Raw genomic sequence first — 23,077 nt, 5'->3', positions numbered from 1 at the left:
CAGTGAATTTAAGCGCTCGGGTAGAGATGCTTTCAAAGGGCTGTGATTTTTCAGGTAAAATTTCTCAAAATCAGGCTTGCTTGAGACATCTCAACTTGGGCTGACACAAACTGAGGTAAACATCTCTAATCACTGTTGGAATTTTTGGCCAAATGGCTGTATTCTAAACACTGCCAAGCAGTATTATAGTATACCTTCTATTTTTCCATCATAAATATTAGTTTTATTTGACAACTGTTGTTTCCAAACAAAAAACATTTTTAGTATGTTTCTGAAATAAAACTCTGGCACTGAGAGGTGCTTATGGATAGAAGCGCAGAGGGGCCGGTGCTGCCTGGGCTTCCCAGTGGCACTGCTGCACCCCGGTGCTTTCACATGCGTGGGTGCTGGCCTGCCTTCCCATGCGTCTCCCTTTCTGGACCTCTGATGGATTGGGGTGCGTTGTATCATTTTGACTCTTGGCAGTGCTGCTGTGTGAGATGCTGGATTTATGTGATATTTTTGAATTTATTTTCAACACAGCCATTTACCTTTGAGACACAAATCTTTCCCAAACGGTGTTCTTTGAGCTATTGCAGAACATCACAATGTTTTTTATCTGTGGACTCCATCATGCTTTTCAGTTATTACTGATAGCGAATGAAGCCAGCTCTGCATAGGAGTGGGGAATTCACAGCAAAGGCTTGCTCAAGGCATAACAGACAGACTCAACAACAGAGGTGGAAACAGATGTGCTCTTAGTCCTCCTGTCTTTTACAGTAGGATTTCCCTCTGTTTCTTAAGGGTTGCTTTGTCATTTCACTTGATTTTTTTTTTTAAAGCCACATCACTGGTATTGGTTTTATTTTAATACTTGTCAAAGATGAGATATTAAGTTCACTTGAAACAGTACAGTGTGATGGGTTTCATCTGTCAGGTAAGGTATGGATATTTATCCTGAGAGGAGAGCACGGAAAATATGATCTGTACTCAGATTTTCATTATTTCTTACAGGACAGAGATGTATCAGTCAAGCTGCAGCTAAAATTGATGTGGATTTTGATTATGATGGACCTCTAATGAAGACAGAAGTTCCTGGACCAAGATCTAGAGTAAGTTCCCAAAGCATAATGGCTTGTAATTTTTTTTCTTTAGCTGTGTTTAACTTGCTAGAAAACAAATTTCATTCCAAACCTTAAATCTGATATAAATAAACATCGTTTCACAACAGTCTAGGCCCACTTTTATCAAGACACTGAGAATGAAAAGCTCATGAATGAAATGCCCCTCTCTGAGAGATCTGAATCTCAACTGCCAACTTCCCATATAAAGTCATTGAAAGCAAAAGAGCATCGGTTTGATGAAACATCTCATCAGACTGGGTTACTTGTGCTCCTGCAGAAGCAGAAACTTAGTTGGCTTTTTATGATGTGAAATAACTCTTTGGTTTTGAAATGAAAGAAGAGTTTCAATTTGCTGGATATTGTTTTACTCTGGCACAGTCAGTGAATGTGTGTTGCTGTGGTTTTGGTTTTGGTTTTTTTGTTTGTTTTGTTTTTGCTTTTGGGTTTTTTTTTTTTGAAGGAAAAAAAAAGGAGCTGTCGTTCTGAAACTTATGTGCCAGTATTCCTTCTGTGCGTCTCTGTCTTCTCTTGTTTCTGATTTCTCTCTTGTTTTCTCAGTTCAGTTGATCAATATAGAAGAGGCAGCTTGCCCTTTTTGGAGATTTACAATTAAACTGTGTGCAGCCCATGTAGCTCTGCATGCCACAGTTAATAGTTTTGACTGTCATATTTGCAAGATGCACTATGAGAGTTCATGTGGCAGTTAGAGTTGCCTGGTAAGCACAGAGGACTGCAAGTTTTGCATATGGTTTATGTGATCATAAAAACCCCCATACATTCTTCTTCAGTATTTGGCAATTACATACCTGAGACTCTTCGATGTTCGTTTTTCTACAGGAATTAATGAAGCAGCTGAATGGAATTCAGGTAATTTGTCAAGTTTTCTGAGATTGGGGAGTGTTAATACTGTGAATTCAGAACTTGCTTTAAAATCCTGGTTTGTATGTTTAATTCCATACCAAAAGAAAAAGTGAAACACTGACTCTGGGTTTGCATGGTGAGCATATTATATATGGTATATATATGCATTTCAATAAAATCCTTTTTACTGTCTTTTGAATATTGCAGAATTATTTTGCTAGGGTCAGTGATTTTTCTTTAAACACTCGACGTGCCTTTTGAGTTGTTGTGAAGTGGCCAGTGAAAACATAGGTATATTTGAGCTTAAAAGTATGTCAATCTAAGTGTAGACTGCCTTCCCAAGATGAGCAATTCCTCAAAGTCTGTTCTTCATTTCTGTAGAAAAAGTGCATGCTTGCCCTTTTAACAGTCCCTCTTTATAAAAGTAGCCCTGGAGTTAATTCCCATGCAATGAATATAATCCGAGACTCATAGAACAGTTTGGGTTGGAAGGGACCTTTAGAGGTCATCTAGTCCCACCCCCCTGCAGTGAGGAGGGACATCTTCATCTAGATCAGGTCGCTCAGAGCCCCGTCCAGCCTGACCCTGAACGTTTCAAGGGATGGGGCATCTACCACCCCTCTGGGCAATGTGTCTTTGTATCTTATCATTAAATATTTTTATCGGATTTTGCTGTATAACCATTAGTTGCAACTTCCTACACACTGCTACTTTTTAAAGCATTAATTGTTTTTTCCTTTAAGAATGCAGAAGCTGTACACTTTTTTTGCAATTATGAAGAGAGCCGTGGGAACTACCTAGTAGATGTAGATGGCAATCGCATGCTGGATCTCTACTCTCAGATTTCATCCATCCCAATAGGTAGGAGACAGTTGTACCAAAACTTTTTGCTTTGTCCTCAAGCTGTTGTTTTCTTATCTCAGCCACTACCAGAGAAGTTGGTTGATTAACTGAAAAAAACAAAGCTGACATAATGTATGCCTTGTGGCCATCAGGGTGCACCTCACTGCTGTGTGTTTTGTAGTGTTGGTTTTGAATAGCTGAAGAAACTACAAGTTCGGTACTTGCAGTGCACTTGAAGTACATAGTGGTACCTGGAAGAAACTCTAGGCTTTTTTGTGAAGCATTTCAAGGGAAAGAAGCAAGGCAGACGTGTAGGCCCAAACTGCAAGGAACACAGGTTTCAGTAGGTGTTCAGTTTGTTTGTTTCTATTCCATGGTTCCTCTCAGTTGCTTAAAAAGACATTTCTGCAGAAGCAAAAAGAGCAGAAGTGCTGGGGTAATTTAAAAGGTAGATGTTGTGCTATGTATAGAAACAGTGATGACTAAAAATCATCCCTACAGGCCTCTTTTACTGAGAAACAGATTTTAGTGATGTTCAGGTCATTACCAAATTTTTGGCATCTAAGACTTGTGAACAAAATGGGTTTTCAGTTATCCCAGTCATCTTTGCAGACAGTTAATATTTTTGCTCTTGTGCAGCACCTCATTAAATGTGTAACCACTCCAGAACGCTTCAATGTTTGTAGTTTATTTTCATCAACACAAGTTCTAGATATTTTTAATCTTTCAGAGGCTGCATTGAGATAACCTTGTCACCGCTAATGTGTGTCTACGCTAATGTGGAAATAGGGGTGAGACAAAGGAGCACAATGCTTGTATGCCAGTGCTCATCTAACTTAAATGAAATTGGCTTTCAGGTTTCTAGGAAAGGAGGTGCATTTAGTGTTCAAGACCTCCCATTCTTCACACAAGAAATGCTGATTTGGAGAAACTAGTGTGTGATCATGTAGTTGAAAGTAAGTCGGTGCGTACTCCAAAGGAAAGCAATTATTGTTGTACAGACAGTGCACTGAGGCTTTCTGACCTTCTAGTGCTTGATGGTACAAGCGTACCTCTTTTAACGTAGTCTTTGTGTATAAAATATTTAAGTATTACAGAGGAAATATTTTCTTAATGGGCAGAAATTCTTAAAAAATATGTTCAGCTATTTATTAACAGCTGAACAACTTCGGGTTTTTTGCATCAAAAATGCTATATGGCTTTTTCTGACCTTTTTTAGCATAATGATAAGTTAAAGGAGCTGATGATGGCTAACTTTGGGGGGCTTTTCCCCTATTTTCTCCTGTTGTCAAAATGACAGTTAACATATACTGCAGTTGTCTGTTAACAGGATCGGTGTTATGACCAGAATCAGAGTAAGATATGGAGTCTTGGACAGCCACTTCTGTTTCATTTGGCCCTTCTCATTTCTCCTCTAGCTCCTGTTGACTGTCACCCTTGTGCCAGAGGTTTGCTGTTCTTTGTACATTCTGTGACAGCATCTTCTGTTGACATTTGGACATATTTGTATCACCTTTCTGGGAACCCCTCCACCATTATTTTGGCTCTGATAGCAACCATGACATGATTTTACATAGCTTTCTGATGATGGAAAATGTGTAAAAGGAGGTTGACTGAATGGATGCCTGCCACAAATATGAACTGTAGCCAACTCTTCCTAACGGTCTTTGTTGGAAAAAGGAATGAGATTTCACAAGCTGTCATTCAAACCGAGGGGTGAAGCTGCTTGATACATTCACTCTAACATTCTATCTCACATTAAGGCATGGGTCAGTGGTGAGTTTCAGGGTTTGAAAGGAACAGAAAATTAAGTAAACAACGTTCATGTCTTTGAAATAATTTTTCCAGGCTATTTAGTTAGTTATGTGAATTTATTGTTTTTAAAATACTGTGATTTAAAGTAGGATTTCAACAGTTCTCTTTTAGCTCAATTTCCTCCCTTCCAATGATAGCTAAACTTTTATCAAAGCAAATATTCAAGCAATAAAATGCAATCTGGAGTGGGAAAGCTACTTGAAATACATTCTGGATGCTGACAGGTAGAAAGGGAAGTTCTCAGGAATGGAATACGTGGTCTTCTTGTCAGCTATTGCTGATAATATGATTTACTAGTGAATTAAGTATTGGAGAAAAGGTGCTTTGTGCTGCTTTATGCTAGATGTTGAGAGACTTGTGACCTCTCTTATAGCCTAAGTGCAGCATAGGCAGCAAAATTGCAATTCCTGCTAACATTTGCTTCAGCTGTGAAGAGGGGCTGAATTTGTACTGTCTGAATACATTCATTCTCAGACAGCTTTTCCCAAGCCATCGAAATGAGAATGCAGCTCTTAGCTTGTAATGCTGAATTCAGTGAGAGTGAATTTCAAAAGCATAGGTATATATTGCCTGCAAGATAGTTAACATAATCCTTAAACATTTAAATTGAACCTGTAGTTGATTCAAATTGGTCTAAGAGATCACTTAGTTTCTTGGAAACATCTGTAGTAATGCCTGATTTGATTCAAATGGTCTAAAACCCTGATTATTCATAACTGTAGCACTATTAGATGTGCTCATAATGTCATATGTGACCATAACTGAATTGAGATCTACTGACTCTCTGGAGATATATATACATGCTAGTCATAGGATATAATAGCAGGGGCTTCTGCAGTTTACTTTCTCTGGTTGATTGAAACTGGTGACGTAGCTGTAAGACTGCAGTATCTATAACTGATCCTCAGCTAAGCCATCTAGTTCCTCCTTCACATGTGGCAATGCCTTCTTGAGGATAAACTGGGGGTCTTTTGGTCCTAGGGGCCATGTTCCTCAGTCACAAATGAACTAGAGTGCTTCATACAGCTTCTCAGATAATGGCTCTATGATGTGTAGCAACAAGAAGTAAATGGAAATTTAATACATAAAGGCTGACCTAAATCTAACTGAACACACGGCACTAATTTATTTTTTTAAGCTGTACTGAATGACAAGACTGATTATCTGAAGCTGCAGAAGTTGCTAATAACGTCCCTCTTGGTGGCAGAGTTAGGGTCTAGACTGGGACACCAAAACAAGATCACAAGGTGCTTGTTAGTCATCTGTGCTTATCTCTCTGCAAGTAAATCCAATAAAACCTTTTATGAATCTGTCAGGACTCCCCGAGATTTAATAATCTGCTACACTAGAATATATTTATCTGCAGTGCTTGAGAGGCAATAAGTGCCTGTACAGAGAGATAAGAATTAAAGTATAAAAAAACCTTTAGTTAAAGATATTCTGGGCTGCTTCTTGCTAAAAAACAAAAATTAAAACAGTTTTTTACATGGTTTTGGGAAGTTGTAGCCTTACATACTTCTTTAAACCTGTATCTAATCTGCCTAATAGAGTTGGAAACACCACAGAGCCAAATGCAAGAGGGTATTCTATCGATTTATTTACTAGCGAACATCCTGGAATAGCAAATGGAACAATCTGTTTTTCAGTGCTGGGAAGGTCTGTTTTTGTTTGAGGAGGTGTGGAGAGGTGTAGTTTGGTATTATTGACAGCATTCTGCTGCTCAGTTCAAATGGATTCTTTCAGCTTTCTCCAGCTCATTATTTTAGCAGCCTCCAGTTTTTTTTCCCTTTTGCAGACAGGCACAGTCATGAGCCTGGAGGACATGTACTTTCCTGTCGCGTTGATCTAGACACACAGCAAGAGTGATGAAGCAGTTGCCATTCTCTTAAGAGCCAGCTCTGTCACTTCTTATAGGAATGTATCTGAGAGTGGATTTGTAAAGCTACAAACTCTTGCATTGGTCATGGCAATGAAAAAGTTACTGTGCCATCTCAGCCTAGAGATTTTTTACTTCGTCTACCTTAGTTATTTAACCATTTAGTTCTTCCTGGTGTTAGTTTTATGACTATCAACCCACATACCAGTTCAGCATCTTTCTACACACAGACCTACTCTTTCAGAAGGAGTCAGGCTTTCAGGATTCTCTCTTATTTCACTGGGCATTGTTTGAGGATGTGCCAGAGGAATAGGGAGTGCTGGGAGGAAGACCGGGCTGCTTGGCCTGAAGAGAAGAGAATGGGAGAGACATCTTGTGTGGGTGGGAGAGGGCAAGTTATGGGTAATAGAAGCCTTGAATTTGTGCCACGCAAGAGAAGATGCAAAGATCTCTGCGTTCTTCTTGCATCTTAACACCAGCAACAGAATTACACGTTTTTACAAGCCGTACCAGAGTTAATGATTAAGCTTAGAATCATAGAATGGTTTAGGTTGGAAGGGACCTTTAGAGGTCATCTAGCCCAACCCCACTGCAGTGAGCAGGGACATCTTCAACTAGACCAGGTTGCTCAGAGCCCTGTCCAACCTGACCTTGAATGTTTCCAGGGATGGGGCATCTACCACCTCTCTGGGCAGCCTGGGCCAGTGTTTCACCACCCTCATAGTAAAAATTTTTTTCCTTATATCCAGTCTAAATCTACCCTCCTTTAGTTTAAAACCATTACCCCTTGTCCTGTCACAGCAGGCCTTGCCAAAGAGGTTGCCCCCATCTTTCCTGTAGTTCCCCTTTGAGTACTGAAAGGCTGCAGTAAGGTCTCCCAGAGCCTCCTCTTCTCCAGGCTGAACAACCCCAACTCTCTCAGCAGGTCTTCACAGGAGAGGTGCTCCAGTCCTTGGATCATTTTTGTGGCCTTCTCTGGACTTGCTCCAACAGGTCCATGTCCTTCTTGTGCTGAGGGCTCCAGAGCTGGATGCAGCACTCCAGGTGAAGTCTCACCGGAGCAGAGCAGAGGGGAGGAATCACCTCCCTCGACCTGCTGGCCACGCTGCTTTTGATGCAGCCCAGGATGTGGTTGGCCTTCTGGGCTGCAAGTGCACTTTGTTGGCTCATGTCCAGCTTTTCGTTCACCAGTACCCCCAAGTCCTTCTCCTCAGGGCTGCTCTCAATCCCTTCATCCCCCAGCCTGTACTGATACAGGAGTTGCCCTGACCCAGGTGCAGAACTTTTCATTTGGCCTTGTTGAACCTCATGAGGTTCTCACAGGCCCACCTCTCCAGCTTGTCTAGGTCCCTCTGGATGACATCCTGTCTTTCTGGTGTGTCGACTGCACAGCTCAGCTTGGTGTCACCTGCGAACTTGCTGAGGGTGCACTTGATCCCACTGTCTGTGTCATTGACAAAGATATTAAATAGTACTGGTCCCAGTACGGACACCTGAGGGACACCACTTGACACCGGTCTCCATCTGGACATCGAGCCGTTGACCACTACCCTCTAGATGCGACCATCCAGCCAGTTCCTTATCCACCAAACAGTACACCCATCAAATCCATATCTGTCCAGTTTAGAGAGAAGGGTGCTGTGGGGTACCGTGTCAGAGGCCTTACAGAAGTCCAGATGGATGACATCCATAGCTCTTCCCTTGTTCACTAATAGAAGGCCACTAGGTTGGTCGGCTTCCTAAGCAATGGTAGCTATTTATAAAGAACTTCTGGAGGGTTTAGTTTGGAGATTTCTAAAATGATATATATACTCTCACAGGTGCTTTCAGTGGTAGCCACAGCAACAGCTCTCAGTGACACAGCTTTCAACTGTGTCACTCCCTCTAGCCTAACAACAATTCTTCCCGTGACAGCAGATGCAATGCAGATTTAGTTGTCGGTGTACCCAAAACACCGCTTGTATTATCTTCATAATAATTTTAACAAATTCTTTGCAGCGTGACATGCAGTTAAAGCAATCTGGATATTTCCTTGTTTTGAAACTAAAATATTCAAAACAGAATTTATAATTGATTTGTTAAGACAGTAGCCTAATGTGCATTGCTCAGACAGGATAATCAGGGCCATTGTCGTTCAACCAGAATGGGCGTTCAGAGGCATGATAAGCTTTTGTAATAAAATTAGAGCGGTCTGACTTCTCGAGCAGTAGGAAAGATGAGGTTTCCAACTGTTTCTACAAGGGAGTATAAAAGATGATGTTAATCTCTGCTTTGGCATTTCATAGACTAGAAATCAGGCTTAAAATTAAATTCTCTGGGCTCCTTTGGTGAAGATTTTTTTTTACATCAGATATGTTGGTTTACCTGTTAATCAAGCAAGTTATCCTGCAGAACATCAATGCGTATAAAACAAGCACCTTCGTTGTGTTAAACCTGAAGCATCCTTAGTATCTTGATGTGTCTGCACAAAAAAGGACTTTTTCCAAATGAAAATTTGTCAAAATAAGGAAAACAGGAAAAAAAAAATTGGTCATGAGAGAAAGTGAAAAGTGCAGAATTTCCTCCTTTAATATGAGACAGCAATTTATCAATCAGGATTTTATGGAGATGCACAGCTGAGGTATGTAAATCTGTGACTGAGAAGGAAATATTTCCTGAGAGATGTCTTGGAATAACTAATGAGTTTTGGCGGGTTAGAGACTTGGGTGCTTTTCAGTTCGTGAGTTTCAAGTGTATGGCGCTCTGCGTAGACAGCCTCTTCCTTCTGGTAGAATTGTTAATGATCACGTATGAACGTGTGCAGTATGGAGGGGTAGAATATGCACCTTCATGCGTGCAAATAAAAGTGAGTGTGTAAATATAAGCAAAAGCCTAGATAATGTGGAGGCCAGTGTCTGCACATCTCAAAAGCAAGTTTGGCAGCGTCTTGCACAGAAAGCGTTCAGATGGCATTGTAGAGGATAGTGGTGATGAATGCCATCCAACTGTGACAGATGTCAAGGAGCACTGTGAAGCCATTGGCAAAATTCTGCTGGAGTCCCAGGGCTTATCCCTGCTAGGTCTGCCATAACATGTGCTCATTGCACGCATCAGCAATGAGAAACCATCTCTGAGAAGAGCACTGCTGCGCTAGTAAGGTTACCCTGCACCATCCCGGTGTATCTGCTGAGGGGCAAAAAGCCCTTGCTGATATTTTGTTAGTACATTATAATGCACCAAAATTACAATTGCTAAATGAGCTTTCTTTGGGAAATCGGTAAATATGCGGGTTTTTGCTTGTCTGTATCTTATGGTCAGTTGCCAAAGACTGGGGAACTGCATGGAAGAAAAGCATGAAGGGGGGAATATATGTTTCTAAGTTGATTTTACAATGAGAAGAAATCCAGTCAGTTAAAAAGCAGAGGGGGGTGAAAAAAGCTCTGTGCTAGGAGTAATCAGTCTGATATTCAAGGAGGGTAAAAATTGCTATGAGACTAGGAGTGTAGCACCAGCTACTGTAAATGGGCACAGCTGCATGGGGAGCTTCCCCCTGTGTTTCAGTGTCAGAAGCCGTTTCTGAAATGCGTGTTGGGTGGTCAGCGAGGGCCACGTAAGTCAAGCAGATCAGGGTTACAGTGAGCAGAACGGTAAGCGGCCTCCTTCAGGCAGGAGAAACTGGAGATGCTTCGATACCACAGCTGAGCGGTATAGCTAGCAGAGCTAACAGAAACAACAGCTTGTGGGCTGCATTGGCAGAAAGTGATTTCTGCTCTTAACTGAGGGAAAAGTTCACACATTGTACTGTCGAAAACCCAAATATACATGGGAAGCCTAGGAAGGAGAGTAAGCAGGCATTTAATGTGTTGGTCCTGGATGTACTTGGTAGAAACTATGGTGTTTCAATCAGGGCCTGTCAGGCAAAAGATCCATGTTGTGTTCATTTATTTTTGTGTTCGATTTTTAACTTTCAGTACTAAAATAGGTTTTGCTAGTGCCTGACACAAAATTTGTACCAAAGTTCCGGATAATATATTTTGTAAAAGAAGAGAGGTTTGTCCTACTTTAAAAGAAGTTCTGTTATTAATAGTTAAAACAGATACCGGTTACAGAGAAATAGTTAAGCATTAAGTTAAGGTTATTCACTAGGTTATGCTGTGCATAAGTTTATTGAAACCAGATACAAATAACTGCTTTCTTTCTTTGTTCTTTTTATTTAGGTTACAGCCATCCTTCTCTGATAAAGCTTCTACAGCAGCCGCAGAACTTGGTAAGTGAATTAAAACATTAAGTACTTGAAAGAGTCTTCCTCCTCCTAGTGGTGGTCTGTCTTATTTTTTATTAAACTGATAATGAATGCTTAATGACTCAATTTAAAATATGGCGGGATCTGCTTTCTTTATTTCTCACTAGGTGAAAAGAGCTTGGTAGTGTTTTAAGACGACACCAAAGCCTCTGTGATGCTTTACAAGAAGTAAACATTTGGGTGATTCAAGCACTTGATACGTTTACAACCAGTTTTAAATCATAGTTCAAGCACAGTGTTTCCAATTAATCATTTTAGCAATGTTCTCAAGTGAAGATTTTTGAGCTTGAGAGCAAGCACAAGCCCTTGAGAGAGAATATAGTATTTTTATATGAAAATGGTGCCCTAAAGCTGGAATGCTGTGGGTGGTTGGTTTTTTGAGGGGAGGGAGGAGGTAGTGGCTGGTTCCCATCTCCTAAGTGCTAAGTTGACGAAACCACTGACATGTCCTTGAAAAATTAAAATTCTTAATTTAATTTAGAGCAACAGGATTATTTCAAAACAGAGTAACTGCTTCTTAAATAATCTTCCTGTTTTCCCTAACAGTATACTGATAGTAATTGGAAATAACCTGGATTAAATTATGGAAGTTGTTGAAATGAAGTTGCATATTATTTTCCAGCTTCGTTTTTTTGCTGCTTGGGCAGAAGTTTTGGATTCCATAATGATTTTGTGCCGTTTTTTAAATTGTAACTTTTTTTGGCACAATAGCTTGTGTATGTAGTACAGGGATAAACTGAGCTCACTGGCTTTTGACTGCACATCAGTAGATCCTTGTTGGTTGTACTGACTGTAGTAACTGAGCCCTTGGTACTGAAAACCAGTAATGGGTGTCCAGGCTGCGCGCAAGGGCATAGCTCAAGTGTGGGCCAGTTCCCTCTCATACCTGCATTTCCCTCCCTAAGGAGCCTGCTGGCTCGCTCCAGCAGAGTGTGAATCCTGAGCCAGCATGTCAAAGAAGTGCAGACATTTGAGTTCTTCAGGATGAAAAATTCTGCCTTCCCCAGAATTGAAATACGTCAAATTTTTAAAAAAAATACCGGAGCTAGAAATGCTGGAGTTACCAAAGGCAGATCCAGATATCATGGAAGGACTAATGTTTCTTCAATACATATATTAACTCGTTATCTCCTCAGAAATAATTTTTTACAATACCTTCACTATAATGCAGCAGTAGGCAAAGTCAGATTTTAAAAAAGAGACAAAAAACCCAAAAGCAAAAAAAAACCTTATTGTCTGGTGGCAGCTGCTAGTTTGTTCACTGGAAGAGGGAGGTTAGCAGGCTGCCAGTTAGAAGCGGGCAGTTGAAGGAACTGCCTCCAAAGTCCAAAATGAATGGTGCAACCAGGACCCCTCTCTCCCACATATGATCATCAAAGATGTTATTGGTACCCTGGCCTGATTTCTGAAGCCGGCATTAATTCAGTGGAGAGGGTGGCACTAAACCTATCAGTCCGTGCCTGATTGTGCACTTAGGATTTCTGGCAGGCTTTAGCCGGGGCACAGTGTAGGCAGGCTGTCAGTTTTGCAGTGAAGCTTTGCAGTGCCAAGGCCAGAGAGCCATGAAGAGCCAGAACGTGGGCTAACCTCGCTGCAGACGGAGCGTGTGCTGGGGTCTGACTGCAGATACAGTGCTGGCTTTATTGTGAAAGTACTTTTTTTGAGTAATACACACTGAGGTAGGGCCCTTGTTTAATGTTAACAATGGGATTGGTGTTTTCTTGTAGGCTTTTTTTGTTTGGTTTGTTTTTAATGCTCCATGTACCCTCTATATAGCCAGCTATAAAGAACAGAATATGCATCCATTCACTTGAGACCATAGCAGCTTGATGTCAGTGTTCTGTTTTTCTCAGTACTGAGTATCTCATTAACAACAAAAGAAAAATACACTTTTCTGCTTAATGGCAAATGCTGTCAGCTGACTGTGACAGCCCATAATGAAATTCACAACAAATTTATGGTCTCATATCTCTAACTTTATGTGAAAATTTACTTCTAAACTGAGATTAAAAGTCAAGTAAGATTTCTCATACGTACGAAATAAAAACTTTATGTTAATCTGTCATAGAATCATAGAATCATTAAGGTTGGAAAAGACCTCTAGGATCATCAAGTCCAACCATCAACCCAACACCCCCATGCCCTCCAAACCATGTCCCAGAGTATGCATTTTTTAAAAATACCTCCAGGGATGGTGACTCCAGCACCTCCCTGGGCAGCCTGTTCCAATGCCTGACCACTCTTGTGATAAAAAAATTTTTCCTAATATCCAATCTAAACTTCCCCTGATGCGGCTTTGAGGCCATTTTCTCTCGTTCTATCGCTAGTGACCTAGGAGAAGAGACCAACATCCACCTCGCTACAATCTCCTTTCAGGTAGTTGTAGAGAGTAACAGGGTCCCCCCTCAGCCTCCTCTTCTCCAGCCTAAACACCCCCAGCTCCCTCAACCTCTCCTCATAAGACCTGCTCTCCAGACCCTTCACCAGCTCCATTGCCCTTCTTTGGACACGCTCCAGCACCTCAATGTCCTTCTTGTACTGAGGGGCCCAAAACCGAACACAATATTCATGGTGCAGCCTCACTATTGCCGAGTACAGGGGCAATAGTAGGGCAGTACTATCACTGCCCTGCTCCTGCTGGCCACACTATTCCTGATACAAGCCAGGATGCTCTTGGTCCTCTTGGCCGCCTGAGCACACTGCTGGCTCATGTTCAGGCGGCTGACAAACAACACCCCCAGGTCCTTCTCCACCAGGCAGCTCTCCAGCCCCTCATCCCCCAGCCTGTAGCATTGCATGGGGTTGTTGTGACCCAAGTGCAGGACCCGGCACTTGGCTTTATTGAATCTCCTACCGTTGGCTCCAGCCCAATGATCCAGCCTGTCCAGGTCCCTCTGTAGGGCCTTCCTGCCCTCCAGCAGATCGACACTTCCACCCAGCTTTGTGTCATCTGCAAACTTACTGAGGGTGCACTCAACCCCCTCATCCAGATCATCAGTGAAGACATTGAATAGGACTTGCCCCAACAGTGTGAGCCCTGGGGAACACCACTCATGACCGGCCACCAACTGGATTTGACTCCATTCACCACCACTCTCTGGGCTTGGCCGTCCAGCCAGTTTTTTACCCAGCAAAGAGTGCACCTGTCCAAGCCGTGAGCAGCCAGCTTCTCCAGGAGAATGCTGTGGGAGATGGCGGCAAAGGCCTTACTAAAGTCCAAGTAGACAATGTCCACAGCCTTTCCCTCATCCACTGGCGGGTTGCCTGGTCATAGAAGGAGATCGGGCTGGTCGGCAGGACCTGCTTTTCATGAACCTGTGCTGGCTGGGGTTCATTCACCATGGGGTTCATGCTGGCTCTCAGTAATGTCCTTGCTTAGGTGTTCTGTTTTTTTTTTTAAGCTTGAGCCTTTTGAAACAAACATTGTTTTGGATGCAACACACGTGTGCAAGTTACAAAGTCCTAGCTCATACTGTGTTGTGTCTAGTGTGATATTTGGTTTTCCCTAGAATTCTGATGAAGTGTTCTTACAGGTACAGTGTGACCACTCACACCTCTTGCTGTGGTCCACATGTCTGAATAAATGAGTACTTGTATTGAGGAAAAAGATTGAAGGATGCTGATAAATGTGCAAGCTTGAGTTGCACTGAAAATGGTAATGTTTTGGGGGAGGCAGTCTGTCCTCTCTGGAGACCCATAAAGACGTCAGTCATGGAAGCTCAGCCTTTAACTTCAACGATGACTTGTTACAACAACAACATGAAAAACAACAATCAAACAAAAAAAAGGCAAATAATGCTGCTTTGCAGTTGGCAAATTTATTGAGCTTGTCCTTTTCTGAGCAAATTTAATTTAAAATGAAAAGTAGCTCATTGTGAATCAAATAAGATTACCTACAAAGACTAAAAGCAATGATGAATCAATTTTAATCCGTGACACTTAATTTAAATTAATTGCATAAACATGAAAAATTCATCTCCATTAGTGGACTGGGGAGACTGAAGGGTTTTTTCCAGAGTTGCTCTTCAGAACCAGCCATGTGGGCAGCAGGCTCAGCTTTCCCACCAGCTGCTGTTCACTGACACCAAAATTACCTTTCTCAAAGGTGTGAATCCTGATGTGGCCAGACCGTAGGTCCAATGGGACAGTTCAAGTTGGAAGGGACCTCGGGTGGTCTCTTGTGCAACCTTCTGCTCAAAGAGGACCGGCTGTGAGATCAGACCACCTTGAAAGCCTCCAAAGATGGAGACTGCACAGCCTCTTTGGGCAACCTGTTCCACTGCTTCACTGTTCTCTTGGTGAAAGAGCTTTTCCTTATACCCAAATCAGCACCTCGCATGTTTTGATTTATGCCCATTGCTTCTCATCTTCCCACTGAAGCCTGGCTCCATAACCTCCACATGGGTAGGCTGCATTTCGGCAGTCACTCCTGTGATTACCAAGGCTCTTGCAGCAACCAGAATTGTTTCTGCTGATGGACAGGGAAAGGGAATGTTTAGAGAAGAATTCTGGGAAGCAGACATGGGTTCAGCTAGGTAGTTTCCCTGTAGGCTATGGAATTCTGCTGTTAGGAGAGATCGTATTGCAACCATGAAGAGACTATTTCAGCATGAGTGGGTCCTGGTCCACGTCAGACCCCAGTCAGGAAATGGAAAGGAGAAAACTGGGAAGCTAGAGATCTGCTGTTGTAAGGCACAATAAAGAAAGTACGTGTAATTCAGGCTGAGGCACTGAGAAGGGTGACTGAAAACTGGTGGCCCTAGAACAGGAAATATTTACCTGCAAATCAGGAAGCTTCATGAAAACAGTACACGGTTGTAAAGGAATTTCACCAACATGTCTGAATATATCGTGGTCAATATTCTTGAGCTTGATTAAATTCATGTTGCTGAGTAGTGAGGTAATAACATGCAGGGTAGCTTCTCACCGATCTCCTCACTGCACTGCCCATTACTGCACATGCCAGAGGAGTCTCAAAGGCAGACAGTATGCCTGTGTGCACAAGCTTTCTATCAGGAACCTATCTTAGTGTAGTGCTGGGTTGCTGATCCTTGCATGTGTGGTATCTTTCTCAGATGTAGCCCCTATCCTTTAAGTTTACTTTGGTTGTGCTCCCCCAAATCCCATTGTAATAGCATCTGGGGGGTGTTTATAACCACAGCGTTCTGAAATGGTCTGTCTTGAAACTCAGTAAGGAAGAAAGTGCTGCTATCCTAATTGATTTTAGATTTAGCTACTCAAAACTGAAGGCAAGTGATTAAGATTTTAAGGTGTATTTCCTGTGTATAAGGAAAATGGCCATTTTAGTTGCTCCGTCTCAATAATGCAGAGGAAATGTCAGTATCAGTTAGCATGCACCTTTTCTAAGGTGTCCTGCAGGAATGAAGCTTAAGGATTAGAGAGGAGAACATATTCTAAGACATGAATATTATTCTCTGGTTTTAAAACTACTTGTGCCATGACTACAAATTTCTGGCTGCTGTTTATAACTAGAAGAAAATGTAACTGTCTTGATATCAACATGATATTCTTCATGTGGTAGTAAAACCTAACAATTTCTCTTCATTTGTTTTTGTAGAGCACTTTTATCAACAGACCTGCCCTAGGGATTTTACCTCCAGAGAACTTTGCAGAAAGACTGAAGGAATCTTTGTTATCAGTAAGTTTGTGATAGCAGCGATGAGTTGCCATGCTCTGTGTTTGGGGACACAGGTATATGAAGGTGTGTTACGGATTTTAATTGGGAACGTTACAGATCAGCTGTTTGTCCACCTGCCTTCCCACTGCAAGTCACGAAATTGAACCCTTTTCTCTGATTTGACAGCTGAATGTGAGAGGGTGATGTGCCTGCTCTGCACAGATACCACCTCTTTCATTCTGGATTCAGGAACTGATGAGAAAACACGCTTTAACTAACTTCTGTTCACTGTGCTGTCGTAAGAGATAGTGGAATAAGTGGCTTCTGTTTGTTTTGATTTAAATTTGAAGATCCGTGGGACTGAAACTGAGTCAAGCCCTCTCAGCTCTAATTGAAATTGGCTTTCCTCATCCTTGGCATGGTTGGTCTCCCATTGTACTGAAGCTCATGATGTTAAGGACCGATCAGTATTACCATCACCTTGCACCATACTTGTGCTTAATCTTTTGGAGTAATTTTCTGTCTTTGTTGACAGGTGGCTCCTAAGGGCCTGCCACAGGTGATCACCATGTCTTGCGGATCCTGCTCTAATGAAAATGCCTTTAAAGCAATATTTATGTGGTACAGAGTGAGTAAAACGTTATGATTTTTTTTTTATGGTTTAGATGTAGAAATGAGTATTCGTCATTAGAACTGCAACTATAAAATAAAGTAAGGCTTGGAGGTTGTCTTGTTCATGATGTTTATATATTCAACCTAGTAAAATATCTTTGTTAAAAAGTCTTCATCTAAGCTTTCACTTTATATTGACAGAACTCTAGAAATCATAAAGAAAATGTAGGTTGCAGTCAGTATGTAAGAGCCACAGTCACTGCCTTCATTGGCTCTAATTTGGAATACCAGCATTACCAATCTGTGGTTCAGCCATAAATGCATTGGTTACTACTACAGGAAAATTATCTGTTGGGTTGTTTGGGGTTTTTTTTGCAGAACAAGGAGAGGGGCCATAATAATGTCACAAAAGAGGAACTGGAATCCTGCATGATTAACCAGGTAACATTTGCTCTTTACCACATCTACAGTGTACCATTGGCTTGGGTTTATAAGGGAAGATTGGGAGGGAAAAAAGGCTTTACTTTATGACGTGGAACCTCGGGTTTGTAAATTTAAAATGTAAATTTAGGAAATGGTGAATTTAGGAAATGGTGACATTTAGGAAATGGTGAAGCACAAACTGCTCCCAAGAAATGTCAAGACCTGCTGCTTGTATTCTTTTGCATCCTTTCCAGTTGTGAATCTTAGGAAGATCTCCCTTTTTCATGACATATCATTTGCTACAGAGGGGCCCACATGATGGATGGGTCCATGGAGATCATTAATACATGGAAAAGTTTACGAATATTAACAACAGACCTAATTTTTTTTTCAGAAGTTGTGATTTTATAGTTTAAAACTGTTCGAGGGGTTGGTTAAAATTTGACTGAGTAAATGTTAACAACAGGCAGGATGAGGAATTGAGATGCAGCTGATAAACCCCTGAAGTCCTATTCACCTTCAAGCGAGGTGGTCTTGCTCTTGCCAGTCACAAATCTTAATGTGCAGCAATAGCAAAAACCAGAGTATTTAATCTCTTCTTCAAGAGAAACACATTAGAGACTAATAACCTGCTGGTGCCGGCCTGATCTTTAGCAATTCTGTAGTGACGATCATTCAATTCATTCACATGGGATTAGGGAACTCATTTGGCTTTAAAAATGACGAGGGTTCTTATAGGGGGCGTTTGTTTTGTTTTGTTTGTCTTCAGAATTATTTTTTAAGTTCTGTGATGTTGCTTACAGCACGGTCAGACGGGTGGCTGTGCCAAATAAGGGGATGGCGCCTGAAGGAGTAGGAATTTTATAAGATGACCAAAGATTTGCAAAACTAATGATCGCGTTTTGTCCAAGTTTAGCTATCTAAGCATTAGGATTCCTCTCTGGGCTAGTTGTCGGAGTTCTGATTAAGGTCCCCTTCCTGGGGGAGGGTAGATATTTGAGAGGCAACTCCATCCCCCTGCTGGGGGAGGGGTTCCTCCAGAATCCAGTTACAAATATTGGAGCCTTGACCTTGTAGCTGAGTGTGGGGTACAAGACTAGAAGTGTAAACGGAGTGTGTGAGTGGTGACAATCCTCTCGCAGGGTAAGAGAGAGGCACAAAGAAGAATTTGTACTTTTAGAGGGGGTGGGGGAGTTAGACCAAGTTTTATTAAATTTTTTAATCCTTTTATTAAGTCCTTATATCCTTAATTAATATGAAGTCCTAAATCCTTAATAAAAAAACTGTTATTAAATTCCAGATGGTATACTGTTTGCACGGCTTGTGTCACAGTTCTTTGTCATTCTTGGTACAGCGAGTTGTCAGGAATTCACGGGGTGGCAGGCACGGGGTAGCCCCAGCCTCCCCTCGCAGAGTCCCCGCAGCCTCCGATGCCACACCTGGGCATGGCCACCCCATACACGTGCTCATAGTTTGTACAAAAAGGGGCTGATTGTACTGAATGTTCAGCCTTTGTGTGAAGTGATATTATGATACAGTATAAATTGCCAAGTATTTGTTAGTATTAATGATGTATTTGAGGAGGTCAGGCAGTCTTTAGGGCATGACAAATGTATTTATTTAAATGGGTAAATAAAACGATTTGCGGTGCCTGATGGTTGGAGAGGGAACCGATCAGCATGCCGTGAGAGGCAGCAGCTTGGATCAGCCATCCCGCAGTGCTCTGGCCGTGGGTTTGATCTGGGTTGCATCAGGGCCGCCTGCCGCAGCACTGCACACTGACTGCCCGCCTGTCTGCTCTGCTTGCAGCCCCCCGGCTGCCCCGACTATGCCATGCTCTCCTTCATGGGCGGCTTCCACGGAAGGACCATGGGTAAGCGAAGCACTGCCAGTGACACCTCTCTTTCCCTTTCCCTTTCCCTTTCCCTTTCCCTTTCCCTTTCCCTTTCCCTTTCCCTTTCCCTTTCCCTTTCCCTTTCCCTTTCCCTTTCCCTTTCCCTTTCCCCTTTCCCTTTCCCTTTCCCTTTCCCTTTCCCCTTTCCCCTTTCCCTCAGCCCTGCAGTAAGCTGTCATCTCACTGTAGTTTCTGAAAAGTGGGGTTTTTTTCCTGATACAAATAGTACCAGTGGAGAAGCTATAGGTTTACTGAAGGTTGGCCTTGGGACCCCCACCAGTACTGAAATAGAATATTTGAGGGGTGGTGGAAATTATATTTTTTGAATATTAGTTTTCAGAAGGTCTCTTATTTTCATTCTGAATCCAAGGTTTCCTGTCCATAATAGTAAAAATCTAACTCCTGGGGTAAAACCACCACAATATACAAATGAGATGTCGTTCATTTTTACCATTTTATATCAGCTCAATCCCTGTTCTAAACACGTTACCAAAGAGTGCTGTAATTCTGAGCTTTGCGAGCAGTTGCCTGTGGACAGGTGAAACCCATCTTGTCTGAGCAACCTGTTCAGATTGACAGAGGTTCTCGTGTTCTTCTGGAACACTGCATGTGGAAGCTGATGCTTAAAAGCTAGAGCAATCCACTTAAACTTGACTAAATCCAATTACCCAGTATTTCAGAAAATAAAGTAAAAACATAGAGCAATTAAGAGAACTCTACAGTCCTGGCGTCAGGCAATTTTTCACCTCTTGGTAGCTTTTTTCCTGTATTGTTCCTAGACAGGTATTATACTAATGTTTGCTTTTCTGGGTTTAGGTTGCTTAGCTACAACTCACTCTAAAGCAATTCACAAATTGGACATTCCATCGCTAGACTGGCCTATCGCTCCATTTCCAAGGCTAAAGTATCCTCTGGAAGACTTTGTAAAAGAGAATCAACAGGAAGAAGCCCGTTGTTTAGAGGAGGTAAAAAATTCACTGGCAGCTGGTTTTGTTTTGAAATGATGAATAGTGTTAGTAGGATTAGCTGCTTTTCACTAAAAGAGTGTTTTCAGGAATTGGAACAGCATGTGATTAAAACAGCATTCACTGTTGTTTACGGTCAGAAGTTTGTCCCTGCCTTTCAGAAGAACCCAACTTATTGTGAATTTGAGGTCTACATGAATCATACCAAAGTGAAATTTCACATGCAGGAGAAGTTTGTTATATCACAGTGAACTTGTCTGCCGGGTCTTGCAAAGGGACATGGACTAAGAGAGAGAGAGCACAGTGTCTATAATCCTCTGCAAAGACAACCTGTAACAATATCTCAGGTTTTTCAGCTTTTCTGTGGTAGCCTTCTGGCATAAAGCTCTGACCCTGCCTTTGCCTGCAGGGAGCAAGTGGTCAGGGACTCCGGGCCTCCCCTAGCCCAGGAGAAAGGAAAGGTGGGCGGAACGGAGCCTAACAGAGGCAAACCATCTCCACATACCAGAACCATGGGATTTCCTGTTGGGCCCACTGGGATCCAGGATCTGTCACCGGCAAGGGCTCGCTCGAGAGCCAGTGGCAGGGAGCAGGGCACCGCATGCCCTGTGCCTGGAACCAAAATAGCCACAGCCCGGAGCGTCACAGCCGACCAGAGGAGAGGGCCGTGGTGTGCCGCAGGGAGCACAGCAGCACTCTGGGTGGCTGTGCAGAGCTGGATCAAAGAGGCTGCTTATTCAAACTTGCCTAACTTCAGAGAACACGGAAAGCATAGCAAATTGCTTACCTCTATTTGCTCCACAATAGCTGGGAGCGGGGCGGGGGGGATTGTGATGCAGAATATCAATCCGTAGACTTGAAGCCATTATTTTAAGAAACAAAATATATTCTTTGAAAGTCTCTGAATTGGCTTACAGGCACCCTTTGGAAACCTTTGCTTTATCCAGCCTGCAGGGGCTGTGGGCCCTGAAAGCCATAAGTGGGATTTCCAGTACAAATGACACTACTGATTGCAGCAAGTAGCTCTACAAAGTTAATGAAAACTTCTCTGTAAGCCCCTTAACAGCAACAGGATTTCTGCACTATTTAATCTGATTAAAGTGTCTGAAGTGGGTGACTAGAAAAAGCAAATTTACCAGGTTACCTTCTTTAATATGTTAGCTGAGTTCTCTTTTCTGACACAAAATCTGCTTTCTTCTATTTTGCTTAGGTGGAGTGACAGCAATGGCATAGCAAGCTACAGTGGTTTCCACAATACTTTCAGCTGAAATTTGCTACAGATTTCACACCATTGTAGATAAATGTGCAACTAGATACAATGCGTTTAGGATATCATTTACACTTAGGCATTATTCAGGAACATGAGGGCAGTGTTAAATCCTGGAGGAACTGCTTGTTAATTCCTTATGCTTCCTGACACCTTTATAGCCAGGAACATCTATGAAAGGTTGAAGTTCTGTTGCAGAGACTTAATCTTTCTGGGGGAAAATGTGCAATTGTCTTGAGAGGAGAATGTACCATAAATGTTTGTTTTACAGGTGGAAGACCTGATTGTAAAGTACAGGAAAAAGAAGAAGATTGTGGCTGGGATCATTATAGAACCAATACAGTCAGAGGGTGGAGACAATCACGCCTCGGATGACTTCTTCAGAAAGCTACGAGATATTGCCAGAAAGGTAATCAAATATTCCACTGTTCACTCAGTGGTAGCTAAACACGCACATACCTGTTGGTGTCTGCACAGGCCTTCCCCTTGCCCCTGGCACTTTGAGAGCTTCACAGGCCTCCTTAGTCGCAGCTGGGGTAGTTACGTGCGTGAGTTCAGATACAAGCAACCCTTGTCAGCGCCGTATTTTCTCTTCCATTTGACGCACACTTAGTGGTTTCCTCAGTCCAGTGAATGATGTTCTAATGTCTAAGTGAGAGAGAAATTACTCTGATTCATTAACCATGGATTTCACAGCCGTGCTCTTTAAATGATATGCCCATTTGTTGAGGGGATTCAAACAACTTCAGAAGAGACAGGTTTGGAAAAGGGTAATCTTTTGTTGACATACTTGTTTTTAACTGCAAAAAAGGCTGAAACATAAATTGATTCCAACGTAAGTGATGAAGTTCCAGTAAAATAAGGAAAAGGACAAGTGTCTTAATACTTGGAATGTGAAGTTACCTGTTGGGAAGCGATGACCCTCAATAAGTCTTACTCCATGCTTTTTTCATCCTCAAAACATTTGTGTGCTTACAGAGAAGATCACAGGGTGACATTTAGGAAATTCTATCCTGTCATGAGAAACAGCAGCTTTTCCCATTGTTAACAGCTGCTCACACAAGGGTGCTGTGGTAAATAAGGTGAAATGAAAAAGTTTGCCTTGGCTAAAAGGAGATGCTGCCAAAGTTTTTAATTACAGTACCATGATAGAGCTTGATCTCCCTGTCCCAAAGTTTCAACAAGACAGTGCTTTGCATTAAAGAAACCCATAAAATGCCATAATAAAATAATAAAATTGCCAGATAAAATGAGTAGATTTTCAGCAGACTCCTCTGAAAAGGCAGCTCTTCCAGGATCATTTTAGGCCCCTAGATCAACCATATCATGCTGCTGGTATTGCCTTTGTGCCACAAAAATTGCCTGACTCAGGTTGGAGGCAGAGACTTCTTAGTGAAAACAAACAGAACTCCTAGAAGTTACATTCTGCCTCCCACAGAGGTTTTGAAAATGCCACCCAAACTCTGCCGAGATGTTTTCAGGTATCCTCTAGAAATGT

At 42.1% G+C, this 23,077-nt stretch overlaps 1 protein-coding gene across 3 annotated transcripts in view; it reads left to right on the top strand.

The window, feature by feature from the left end:
* Positions 1 to 23,077, top strand: part of ABAT (4-aminobutyrate aminotransferase) — a 63,395-nt gene that overhangs the window by 34,350 nt on the left and 5,968 nt on the right. For all 3 annotated transcript variants that reach the window (XM_075105323.1, XM_075105324.1, XM_075105325.1), the window contains 10 exons: positions 994 to 1,091; positions 1,941 to 1,970; positions 2,708 to 2,825; positions 10,695 to 10,744; positions 16,359 to 16,439; positions 16,954 to 17,046; positions 17,409 to 17,471; positions 19,263 to 19,326; positions 20,164 to 20,312; positions 21,851 to 21,988. In XM_075105323.1, coding sequence (XP_074961424.1) covers positions 994 to 1,091; positions 1,941 to 1,970; positions 2,708 to 2,825; positions 10,695 to 10,744; positions 16,359 to 16,439; positions 16,954 to 17,046; positions 17,409 to 17,471; positions 19,263 to 19,326; positions 20,164 to 20,312; positions 21,851 to 21,988 — 884 coding nt within the window. The remainder of the gene's footprint in view (positions 1 to 993; positions 1,092 to 1,940; positions 1,971 to 2,707; positions 2,826 to 10,694; positions 10,745 to 16,358; positions 16,440 to 16,953; positions 17,047 to 17,408; positions 17,472 to 19,262; positions 19,327 to 20,163; positions 20,313 to 21,850; positions 21,989 to 23,077) is intronic.

The sequence above is a fragment of the Phalacrocorax aristotelis genome, chromosome 10 (assembly GCF_949628215.1).
Source record: "Phalacrocorax aristotelis chromosome 10, bGulAri2.1, whole genome shotgun sequence".
NCBI classification, from domain to species: Eukaryota; Metazoa; Chordata; class Aves; order Suliformes; family Phalacrocoracidae; genus Phalacrocorax; species Phalacrocorax aristotelis.
The sequence above is the reverse complement of the archived record's forward strand: the minus strand, read 5'-3'. Positions and strand labels throughout refer to the sequence as shown.